Source organism: Hypanus sabinus, chromosome 8 (assembly GCF_030144855.1).
Source record: "Hypanus sabinus isolate sHypSab1 chromosome 8, sHypSab1.hap1, whole genome shotgun sequence".
NCBI classification, from domain to species: Eukaryota; Metazoa; Chordata; class Chondrichthyes; order Myliobatiformes; family Dasyatidae; genus Hypanus; species Hypanus sabinus.
In genome coordinates this window covers 155,240,227-155,253,376 of record NC_082713.1, presented here as the reverse complement: position 1 = coordinate 155,253,376, position 13,150 = coordinate 155,240,227, and the positions used below count along the sequence as shown (strand labels likewise).

General features: G+C 39.7%; 1 protein-coding gene across 2 annotated transcripts in view; it reads right to left on the bottom strand.

Annotated features, from left to right (window-relative positions):
• The window catches only part of cftr (CF transmembrane conductance regulator), a 154,109-nt gene that overhangs the window by 20,224 nt on the left and 120,735 nt on the right, over positions 1–13,150 (bottom strand). For both annotated transcript variants that reach the window (XM_059978285.1, XM_059978286.1), the window contains 4 exons: positions 9,009–9,088; positions 6,567–6,717; positions 4,463–4,690; positions 2,100–2,200 (listed from right to left, as the gene is read on the bottom strand). In XM_059978285.1, the coding sequence (XP_059834268.1) occupies positions 2,100–2,200; positions 4,463–4,690; positions 6,567–6,717; positions 9,009–9,088 (560 nt within the window). The remainder of the gene's footprint in view (positions 1–2,099; positions 2,201–4,462; positions 4,691–6,566; positions 6,718–9,008; positions 9,089–13,150) is intronic.

Below are 13,150 nucleotides of genomic sequence, written 5' to 3'. Positions count from 1 at the left end.
GAAGTAGAAGGGTAGGTTAGTAAGTTTGCTGATGACACAAAGGTTGGGGGTGTTGTGGATAGTCTGGAGTGTTGTCAGAGGTTACAGCGGGACATGGATAGGATTCAGAACTGGGCTGAGAAGTGGCAGATGGACTTGATCCCAGATAAATGTGAAGTAGTTAATTTTGTTAGGTCAAATAAGAAAACAGAATATAGTATTAAAGTTAAGACTCTCGGCAATGTGGAGGATCAGAGAGATCTTGGGGTCCATTCCATAGGCCACTCAAAGCTGCTGCACAGGTTGACAGTGTTGTTAAGAAGGCATATGGTGTGTTGGCATTCATCAACCGTGGGATTGAGTTCAAGGACAGTGAGGTAATGTTGCAGCTATATAAGACCTTGATCAGACCCCACTTGGAGTACTGTGTTCAGTTCTGGTCACCTCACTACAGGAAGGATATGGATACTATAGAAAGAGTGCAGAGGAGATTTACAAGGATGTTGCCTGAATTGGAGAGCATGCTTTAGGAGAATAGACTGAATGAACTTGGCCTTTTTCTACTTGGAGCAACAGAGGATGAGAGTAACCTAATGGAGGTGTATAAGATGGATCATGTGGATAGCCAGAGGATTTTTCCACAGGGCTGAAATGGCTAACATGAGGGGGCATAGTTTTAAAGTCTCTGAAAGAAGGTACCGAGGAGGTGTCAGGGTTAAGTTTTTAAACACAGACAGTGGTGGGTGTGTAGAATGCATTGCCAGCGACGGCAGTGGAGGCGAATACAATGGGGTTTTTTAAGAGACTCTTAGATAGGTACATGAAGCTGAGAAAAATAGAGGGCTATGCCATAGGCAAATTCTAGAGTAGGTTACATAGTTGGCACAACATTGTGGGGCCAAAGGGCCTATAATGTGATTGAGATTTCTATGTCCTTTGTTCAATGGGATCCTACCAGCATCTCTATCTCTCTCCCACTCTCTACTTTCCACAGGGATCAGTCCATCTGTGATTTCCTTGTCCATACATCCCTCCCTACTTACCTACCACCTGGCACATATCCTTGTAAGTGACAAAGATCCTACACTTGCCCATTTACCTCCTCCCTCACCTCCATTCAGGGCCCCAAACAGACCTTCCAGGTGGGGCAACACTTCACCTGTGAATCTGTTGGGATCATCTATTGTACCTGGTGCTCCCGATGCAGCCTCCTCCACATTGGTGAGACCTAATGTAAACTGGGGGACCACTTTGTCAAGCACCTCCGATCCATCTGCCAAAAGTAGAAATTCCAAGTGACCAACCATTTTGATTCCCACCCCATTTCCCATTCCGATATTTCAATCCATGGCCTCCACTTTTGCCACGATGAGGATGGAGGAGCAACACCTCAAATCCTGCCTAGGTTGCCTCCAACCTGATGGCATAAACATTGATTTCTCCTTCCAGTAATCTTCTGTCCCTCCCCCACTACCATCTTCTTCTCTTCCGCACTCCGGTCTCTCACCCACTTATCCTCACCTTCCCATCACCATCGCCGACGCACCTCCTTCCTTCCTTTCTCCTCTGGTCCACTCTCCTCTCCTATCAGATTCCCTCTTCTCTGGACCATTACCTCTCCCATCCACCGAGCTTCACCTATCAACTTCTAGTTAATCCTCCTTCCCCGCCCCCACATTTTAATTCTAACATCTCCCCCATTCCTGTCCAGTCCTAAAAAGGGCCTCAGCCCAAAACATCAACATTCTGTTCCGTAGATGCTGCCCAACCTGCTGAGTTCCTCCAGAATTTTGTGAGTTTTGCAATGCAGTACCTCTAACGTTTTTGCCTGTACCATTATCTTCCTCACTCGTTTAACTTTCCCATTTTTAATAGGCTGGAAATTTACTGTGAATAATAACAACACCACGCTGACCACCTGGCATTTCTCTGCTTGGTTGCCACCAGATTTCCATTTCTACAGAAACACGGAAGTTCTGAACTTACAGCCAAAGAGTATTCACATGCATTTCACATTTTCAATCCATTTACGTTGCATTGTTGCATTTTATAAGATTATTTAGCAATATTCTACAAAAAATTGTAAATAGGAAATTTAGAACATGTCATTTTTTTTTTACCAGACTATCCACATCTATGCTTGAATTAACAGCCCATTGAAGAGTGCTCATGATGTTCATGGCTAAGGTAAGGATAATTCCAACTTTTCCTTCCTGGACGTCTGAAGAAAACAAACATAAATTCATAAGACTCTGTCATTCTCTGTACACAAGGTTGATGTTAAAGCTTTAATGTATGACTTATATAATCACATTAGGTAGAAAATTTATGCATACATACCGCACAATGATGCAAATTTCATCAGTATTTTACACATATGAAGACATTAAGAAGGGTTATTTGCAAATATATTCCTTAATCTCCTTGGTGATTTAAACAAAGCAGCTGGAAGCAAGTAATGAAATAACTATCGCACTGGGTAATTAAGGCTTAATTTTAAATTAGAGACGTTAGTAAAATTACTGATTAAATGCAAGTGTTATTATTATTTAGGTAATGAACTAATTTGTAACAAAGTGAATCAAAACCACAAAGGTGGAAGAGACATATTCGGTGAAAAAAATTATTAAAACTACATCTAAAATACAGAGACCTATGTTTCACAATTAACATCTTAAAATGATACACAAGCTTTAGGACAGATCCCCAGCCTTTCCCTTTTGCCCCCATTCTAAAGTAATCACAAATACGTGGCAAACAAAGAGTCAACAAATGCTGAAGAAACCAATAGAAAATAACTGATAGGGGAGTAAGAATAAGGCAATAAGATCCAGTTGTTGCTTTAGGACGAGAAGTTAAGGGATGGTAAAATTACTCAGTGTAAGTAATACAAAAGCTGAAATCTTTGTTTAGACATTCTCAATAAAATTTGGCGGAGTGAGATTTTTCTTGGAATTTACTAGAATTTTTTTTTTTGGTAGGCAATGAAGTACACAACCAAGAAACAAGGATGGTAGTTTGTCTCCCAGATGCCAGGGTTCGTGATGTTTCTGAGCGTGTCTACAATATCTTGAAATGGGAGGGTGAGCAGCCAGAGGTGGTGGTACATATTGGTACCAACGACATAGGTAGAAAAAGGGAGGAGGTCCTGAAAGCAGAATACAGGGAGTTAGGAAGGAAGCTAAGAAACAGGACCTCAAAGGTAGTAATCTCTGGATTACTGCCTGTGCCACGCAACAGTGAGTATATGAATAGAATGAGGTGGGGGATAAATGCACAGCTGAAGGATTGGAGCAGGAGCAGGGATTCAGAATTTTGGATCATTGGGACCTCTTCTGGGGCAGGTGTAACAAATACAAACAGGATGGGTTGCACTTGAATCTGAGGGGTACCAATATCCTGGTGGGGAGGAAAAAGAACAGAGAGGGAGGCAAAAGAGGTGGGGGCGTAGCATTGCTAATTAGGCATAGTGTTACGGCTGCAGAAAAGGAGGAAGTTATGGAGGGATTGTCTACTGAGTCAGTGTAGGTGGAAGTCAGAAACAGGAAAGGGGCAAATGCTCTATTTGGTGATTTTTATAGACCTCCCCCCCCCCCCCAATAGTAACAGGGACATCAAGGAGCAGATAAGGAGGCAGATTCTGGAACAGTGCAATAATAGTAGGGTTGTTGTGATAGGAGATATGAACTTTCCTAATATTGAATGGCATCTTCTTAGCACAAGGGGTTTAGATGGGGTGGAGTTTGATAGGTGTGTTCAGGAAGGTTTCCTGATGCAATATGTAGATTTTTTAAAAATTAAACAAAATATACTTTATTCAAAAATAAAATTATGAACCATTAAATGACTCTCAGTCCTTTACAAATGTTTCCATTACGGTCTTTACATTCCCACACTTTTGCCACCCAGGTGGCGCTCTGTAACTTCATGTTTACATACACTTGTTCAGGGATATACACCCCACTCCCCTACCCCTCAACTCCTGCAGGAGAAGAACCCTAGACTGTGGTCCTTCCCCACCGGGCCCTTGCGGTGGCCGCACCGAGTTTGAGTGCGTCCCTCAGCACGTACTCCTGCAGCCGAGAATGTGCCAGTCGGCAGCATTCCCCCAAGATTTTTCAGTGTACTATAACCATTTTATAACACCAGCTTAATGACCACATAAATCTTCTCCTAACTTGTGAATGTGGACTACTTTAGAACATAGATGGCAGGGTAGCACAGATTCACAAGTGCCAGTGTTCACTGGAGTATGTGCCTCATTATAAAAGATTATAATAAAGAAGGGTCTCTAAGAGCTATTACATTCCCATTACACTATAATCTAGAGCTCTAAATATACAGGCAAGATAAAGATTAATTGCATCAATTAAGGTCTGCAGGTTACTGATGAAAAGTACAGAAATGAAACGTGAACCAATCATTACCCTTCAGAGCTGATGAATGTGCTGCTTATTTTATTTTGTTATTATCACCAACTTACTGTGTGTTGCTATGGAGATGAAAGTGACTGCAATAAAGAAGACGACAAATACAATGTCAATCCTCATCTGGAACCAGCGCAGAGTCGAGAGGTAGAGAAACCAGTTTGCAGTATGGAGGTTCAAAGACTTGTGGAAAAGTGATTCGAAGTAAGCCTGTCGGCCAAATGCTCTCACTGTCCACAGGCCTCTCAGTGATGTGATGAGGTGGCTGAAAATAGGGCTGCGAGCTATAACCAAAAACAAATATATTCTGATATTATTATTCATCTGAATTTACTTCAGTAATGATTACAGCTAAGGCTATGGTAGAAAATTCCCATACAGTAAGGTGCCATTTTGCTGATAATTTTTTTTTGGGTCTGCTGTTTACTGAGTTGTCAAGCATCACGACCATTGAGAAAATCATAAGTTAAATGCGGTGAAATGGCAGGATTGCACTGTACAATTATCTTCAAAAGACTTCCCAGTCTGCACATTGGCATCAGATAGTGGGACAACCATTTCTGAGGATAGCGACACATTTCACTCACTCTCCAGTCCTTCACTACACACCTATATAACCATATAACAATTACAGCACGGTGACAGGCCATCTCAGCCCTTCTAGTCTGTGCCAAACGCTTACTCCCACCTAGTCCCACCAACCTGCACTCAGCCCATAACCCTCCATTCCTCTCCTGTCCATATACCTATCCAATTTTACTTTAAATAACAATACCGAACCTGCCTCTACCACTTCTACTGGAAGCTCGTTCCACACAGCTACCATTCTCTGAGTAAAGAAATTCCCCCTCGTGTTACCCCTAAACATTTGCCCCCTCTCAACTCGTGCCCTCTTGTTTGAATCTCCCCTACTCTCAATGGAAAAAGCCTATCCACGTCAACTCTATCTATCCCCCTCATAATTTTAAATACCTCTATCAAGTCCCTCCTCAACCTTCTATGCTTCAAAGAATAAAGACCTAACTTGTTCATACCTCATTGTATCAATACCTTATTGATATTTTTATCATTCTTTTCAAGACAGCACCAACCTGAACTTCTAAAGTTGGATAGCTAAGCAGAAAATAAGGATGAGCTATTTAGATACATTAACATAATTCAAAAAGGAAACACACTGTCCTGTCTATCCTTGGAGAGCAAAGCCCAATGCAGGCGAAAGGAGCACTCTGTCTGGTTTAAATAACACTCCACACTGAAAGATACATTCCCCCTTCCCCCCTTCCTCCCATTTTATCATCTTTCCCTTAACTCCCTTCCCTATGACCCCATCATACATCTTCACCCCCTTCCCCTTCCTGGATCCCCCACCCACTACACACAAAACATGTATCGACAAGGGACTGATGTGTGATCTGTGCAAATAATGTAGGTTGATGGTTGGCACAGATTTAACGAGCTGGAGGGCTCATTCCACTCCCTATCTCTATGACAAAGGGAATGGAGGAGGCAGACTGAGGTACGTGCCAGAGCGGGGTTGGGTAGCAAATGAGGTCCCCAAAATTCCATGAATGTGATTGGGACTTGAGGATCTGAGTTTCTGGGATAGGATAGGGCTTCCTTCCCAGCAGCACAGGAGAATGAGGGGAGAGTGGTATACAAAATTATGAGGGGCATAGATAGGATGAATGCCTGCGGGCTTTTTCTCCTCGGGCTGGACAAGACTAGAACTAGAGGTCATAGATTTGGGGTAAAGGTGTAATATTTAAGGGGAATCTGAGGGGGAGCTTCTTCACTCAGAGAGTGGTACAGGTATGGAATGGGCTGCCACAGTACATTGTAGAGGTAGGTTCAACTGCAAGAAAAATTTGAATATGTACATAGATGAGAGAAGAGTAGAGGGCTATGGTCCAGTCTAGGACCAGGCTGGCAACGAGTAGGTAAACCAAAGGGCTTATATCTGTGCTGTATGAGTCTATGACTCTATGAAGATGTTGTGGATTACTTTTTTTTAAAAAAACTTTACTGAACTGTTAACTTTTGGGGCAAAAGGTTCCCTAACAATATACTGATCAGGACACAGGACAATGTCCTTAACATGCAGATGATTTTATTGTTATTGGGACGACTGCAGAGATCTGTATTTGCTCACTCTATGTATACCTTCCGATTCCAGCTGCTTCAGCTGCTGCGAGGTCCGGAGGAAATAAGCCCTCAGCGTAATGAAAATAACAGTCACCGGAACCACAGCCAGCAGAATGTACGGTTGCAAAACGGACACTACACTGATGGCGCCCACAACAATCAGTATCAACTGTAAATGGAATGCGAAATCATTACATTGTGTTTCTTTGATCAAAGCTAACAAATGATACACAGTAAGTAATGGCTGAATGGTTAAGATTTTGAACACTTTGGTGGTTTCTAGAGATTAAATCATCTAGATCAAGGGACATAGTTGATTTGCTCCGATATTTCTAGTTATTACGGCCTTTGGCCAGAGTTAGCCCAGGTTTGATTCGATGAGGTCTCCCTGCCCAATACATGCTGCTTCTTCCTGGGGGATGGTTCTTTGCAACTGAGTGACATCAAAATGAAACTTCCGTTCTCCCTCTCCACTCCAGGTCCCATGTGGATATTCCTCTTTACTCAAGTGATGTGGGGAGTACAAGTCAGGACAATGAACATCATCTCTAAGACTCCTTGAGAAGTTTCTGGACCTTGCACTGCATCAGTACTGAGGGTTTAGGATCGTGTTAGGATTGAGGTTCCAGGATTTTGACTCATTAATGATGAAGAAAAATGTTGACAAATTATGGATGTTCTAAAATAAATACGATTTGAAGTTAATTAGACAGTGTTTATTTACTTATAAATGATAATACATAAATGTCTTACTTCACCCTTGCTCATCTGATCCATGTAGTACCTGTGCTTTTAAGAAATTACTCAGCTAAGGGAGTTGTAGGAGCCGTGCCTTTATTTTCTATCAGAATTGCATTCTGTGTTGCGTGTTTATTATGGTAACCGGTCACGTGAGTTGGGAGGGCCGTGGTAAAAGGAAAGGGAATAAGTTACACATTCATGCTTTGTTCTGGGCAGTTTAGTACTGGGAACCAACGGATGTTATATCTTTTGTTGACTGTTTAGTTACACTTAAGTTACATCACCACAAGATTGATAGTTTGCTAATGGCTAATAAACAACCGGATATAGTTCTTTGACTTTGTGGAATATTATTACTGGGGTGATTGGAGGGCATGTCACACAAGGATACAATCTGTGGGGGTCACCAGCAGCGGCAGTGGTTTGTTAGAGTTGCTACACGAGACTTTCTAGTCTTATTGATGCAGATCAGTCTCCAGAGCCATTGGACATCCAATTTCAGAGTGCCTGGTCACATTCCTTCCTACTTCTGGTTTCTCTACATTATCAAATTGCTTCTGATTTTCTCTTTATCTGCCTCACTGCTTCATTACTTTTAATCATTCCCTGTCATTTAATTTTTTAATTTCTTCTCTCCTCCTAGGTGCATATTAAGCACTGTGTATATTCAGGCAGGGAGAAAAATCCACCAAGACTGTATTCGTGATATTTTTGAGTATTCTGGTGGTTTGTAGATCACTTGGTCTGATTTTTGCTCGGAAATGATAACCATTCTGCCTGAAATATCTTTCATGTCCCAACACAAATACTACTTAGTTTCAGGGCTCCCATGGGAATGCAGAAGCTCAAGCAGACTGTCTCAGATCCGCCAGCCAAATCTGAATTCTGAGGCAGTGATCTATGGTTCCTGCACCAGGTTTGCCCTGAAAGGCCCAGAAATTTCAACAGGAATCATGGAATTACTCTAAGGAAATCAATGGAAAAGGGAATTTTTAAAATATGATTTGCTTATAATTTTAATAAATTAAAAATATTTTAAGTTACACAGAAATAATTGCAAACTTCTAAATCATTTGAGAGCTATCAAAGGCTTCTAGAGGAAATTTTATGGGTATGATATGATCTGGGCAAACCATTTACCCAATACATTGTTTAATTCCCCATCTTCATCTGGGGTCTTCTTGTATCACGAAGGTAGATTCAGATGAGTTAAGGTCAGGCGAGTAGCAACAACAGGTGCCAATTGTGGGTAATAGGGCAAAGCAGGCAAACTTTGCTCCGAAGTTATCTGGATTTGTATAGCTTGTCTGTTTGCACAAACAAATTGCATTCTTAATACCAGGCAAAAAAAAAAGATACATTTCTGTGGGTTTCCCAGCAGTTTGGTAGAGAACATTTAAATCTGTTAATGCTCACATTGTGATTGTTTAAATTCTTTGTAGACTGAAAGTAAGTAAAGAATTTATTGGATTGATAAAAAGGACAAGTACATGCAACTCTTAACAACATGGGACAGTTTAATACTGTATTTTGGATTTTTTAACAGAATTTAAATTCAAATTTTGCCTTTTTGGGATTGGAACTAACTTTATTCAGGATTCTGGTTTAATAGACAAATAATTTCATTGGTGAGGCTACACAGTTTAGATATGAATCCAGTTTTGAACAGGTAAGTCACTTGAGGAATTAGATATTGAGTTTTATCTGTAATTCTCTGACCTGCACAAAGTCGAAAGCAGTGAGTGGCAGCATATCGTCAATGATGGCAGTGTCTTTGATGAATCGGTTTAGAATCCTGCCTGTAATTTTAGATATACAGAGTTTCTGAAACATATGTGCTTCACAAAGCAAGATTGAAATATTATTCTATTGCACTGAAATTAGCCAAATGTTGCTATATATATATACGCATGGCAATGCATATATTTTTATCAAACAGCTATAGGCACAATAGACAGTATAAATCTACATTGCTGAAGCAGATAAATACCATTTTGTAATTTCTAAATGATTCAAGATTCAAGACTGTTTATTGCCATTCTTCAGTATACGCATGTAAAGGAGAATGAGGTAATTGTTCCTCTGGATCCAATGCAGCATTAAAAAACAATAAAAATAAAAACTTAATAAATATAAGTATAAAAGTAGTCCTATAAAACACAATCTTTCCAATAATTTTGCTAACAGGGGCAAGACCAAAACATATGGGTCAATGAAGTGACTTCAGAATGACATCTGTCACAGGTTGCATTAACATAAGAATAAAATCGAGCAAGTTTATCCTTGGACATGTGAGCTCTATGTACAACTTTAAATTATATTAGGGCATGTTTAGCACAAATAGAAGAAGAATTGACTAATTGTAAAATTTTCTCCCACTGCTCAGTGGATATAAGACAGCGAAGTTCTTTTTCCCATTCCTTCCTAATTTTTTCCGATACTCCTGGCTGTATGTTTTGGTCTTGACCCTGTTTGCAAAATTATTGGAAATATATTTTTGGTACTATTTCAACAGTTCTGAACATCAAATTGCAACCGCATCCTAATACTACAATTTTTGGTTTACCAATGGTGGATAGTAGTTGTTTACTCCCCCTCAGCCTGGCGGACGATTGCATTTTTCACATTAATGGCTAGAAGATCTATCTTATTGAACTGGAAAGAAATTCATCTTCCAACTATAATTCAGTGGTTTTCTCAAACTATTTCTTGTTTGAGTTTAGAAAAAATTAGAAGTGTTGTCTTTGATCCTTCAGTTAAATTTGAAGAAACTTGGAGACCTTACTTTTATTATCCTTAATTATTTGGATGGAGGTGCAGAGTTATTGACACTACTGTGTATATTTGATATAATGCAATGGCCCATGTTGGTTAGGTTTTTTCCTTTTTTGGGGGGGGTGGCTCTTACTTACTCCATTTTTGTAACTACTATGAGTTTGGGAGGTTATTATATATGGATTATCATCTATTTGTATTTATACCTTAACCTATTAATTATGTACTGTCATGCTCTTTGTATTAATGTTTCATTTATGTTTGTTTAAAATTAATAAAAAGATTTTTTTTTAAACACAATCTACAACTGTTCGCTGTGACAGTTTATGGATCAATTCCTAATGTAGTACCAAGGCAATTCCCCTAGTGAAAAAGGTTTGCACAATTTACAATCACAAAATTGCAGCCCCAAGATTATGGACTGTAGTTATACTAGACAGTCCAGCTGGATGAATACTTTTTAAAATGTACTTCTTTAGGACGCTAAGAGGTGAGTTGATGAGAGTTACACAAAATGATTAGAGGCAGGTAAAATGGACAGCCAGCAACCTATTCCCAGGTTGGGAATGGCTAATACAAGAGGGCATAATTTTAAGGTGATTGAAGGAAAGTATAGAGGGAATGGCGGAGGTAGGTTTTTGGGTGCGTGGAACACACTGCCCGAGATGGTGGTAGAGATAGATGAATTAGGGACCATTAAGAGATATTTAGGTATATACTTGGATGAAATAAAGATGAGAGATGTGTGGGAGGAAAGAGATAGATTGGTTTTGAAGTAGGTTTCAGGTTTAGGACAACATTGGACACAGTCTGCAGATGTATTTTTTCTACTATAAAGAGCATGACCATGCATTTTCCAATTTTCTATTTCATTTGCCACTTTCTTGCCCATTCTCCTAATCTGTCCAAGTCTTTCTGCATCCTACCTGTTTTCTCAACACTACCTGCCCCTCCACAATCTTTGTATCATCTGCAAACCTGGCAACAAAGCAGTCTATTCCATCATCTGAATCATTGATATACAGCATACAAAGAAGTAGTCCCAACACCAAACCCTGCTGAACAGCACTAGTCACATACAGCCAACCAGAAAAGGATCCTTTTATTCCTACTTGATGTCTTCTACCAATCTGCTAGTGCTCTAACTTTCCTGTAATACCATGGGCTCTAAACTTGGAAAGCAGCCTCATGTGTGGCACCTTGTCAAAGGGCTTCTGAAAGTCCAAATATACAACATCCACTGCATCTCCTTTACCTATTCCACTTGTAATCTCCTCAAAGAATTCCAACAGGTTCTTCAGGCAAGATATTCCCTTAAGAAAACCATACAGACTTTGTCCTATCTGGTCCTATGTCACCAACAACTCATCCTTAACAATTGACCCCAACACCTTCCCAATCACTAGTCTATAATTTCCTTTCTGCTGCCATCCTCCTTTCTTAAAGAGTCAAGTGACATTTTCAATTTTCCAGTCCTCTGGCACTATGCCAGAGTCCAATGATTCTTGAAAGATCATTATTATTGCCTCCATAGTCTCTACCGCTATCTCTTCCATAATCCCAGGGTGCAGTTCATTTGCCCAGGTGACTCATATACCCTTGGGTCTTTCATCTTGTTATAGTAACTGCACTCACTTCTCTTCCCGCACATCCTTCAACATCTGGCACACTGATAGTGGTGCTATATCTACTCTCATCTCTGTTTTATTTTTTACATATTTGAAGACATTTTTACTAACCGCTTTGATATTGTTTGTTAGCTTGCTTTCATATTTCATCTTTTCCCTCCTAATGACACTTCTAGTTGATCTTTTGAAGCTTCCAATCCCCTGTCTTCCCACTAATTTATGCTTTGCTGTATGCCCTCTCTTTTGCTTTTACATGAGCTTTGACTTCCCTTGTCAGCCACTGTTGTACTGCTTTGCCATTTGAGTTTTTGGAATACGTCTATCCTGCACCTTCGTCGTTTTCCCCAGAAACATTTGCCGTTGCTGCTCTGCTGTCTTCCCTGCCAGCAACTCCTTCCAATTTACTTTGGCCATTTCCTCTCCTATACCACTGTAATTTTCTTTACTCCATTGAAATCTGCTACGTCAGAATTTACTTTCTCCATATAAAGTTTCAAGGTGAACTCAATCAAATGTGATCATTCTCCTCCAAAGGGTTATTTTACCTTAAGTTCCTTAATCACTTCTAGGTCATTATATAACAGTGTAGCTGTTCTGCTAGTAGGCTCAATGACAAACTGCTCTAAAAATCCATCTCACAGACATTCTCTTAAGATCTCTTACCAACCAGGTTATCAATAGATTCCACCTTTTGTCATCCAAAAGTAAAGTACTTAAACATAGGAATGAAATTCAGATCTATGTATTGTATTCATTTGCTCAAATATTCACTTAGAATTCAATCACTCAGTAAATCATAAAATGGGCTGTTATGAGAATTGGTTTCAAAATACTAGACTCTCTGCTTTAGTATAATTCTGGCTCTGCATCTAAAGTTCAGTTTTAATAAACAGAAGCCTGACATTTTGCTCACAGTAATGCACAAATTTAATAATTCCCTTCCCCTTCATTGCCATCCCCTCTACCCTATCATCCAACATTACAAAAATACTTGTAGAAATATGTTACTTATCACAGAACATTATGCTCTGTTTGTCAGATTCAATTATAGTAGAAAATTCACTCACACCAGTTAAGACACAAGTCCTTTGTAGTGTAGACTCTCCCACATTGCCACTTAACATGCTTCCTATTAAATGTGGATTTATGAATTCTAGTTCTGAATGGACTTTTTTTTTCTAAAATGATTTATTAAGGCCATTGGTTCAACTTTAACTCCTCTTTTGTTTAATTGCTGATCGTGGGAATAAAAGCCATTCTTGCAAGACACTTCAACACTTGCATCTTGTAAACTGTAAATTTTATCCTTCATTTACCTGCCCTTTAACTTGGTTTCAGAATTCAAGATATTGTTAGGTTTATATGGTACATACAGAAAGATAAAGCACGGCTATATCAAACAAATTTTCAAATTAAAACCATCAAATCAAAATGCTAATTTCCCTGCTTTTATTGCTA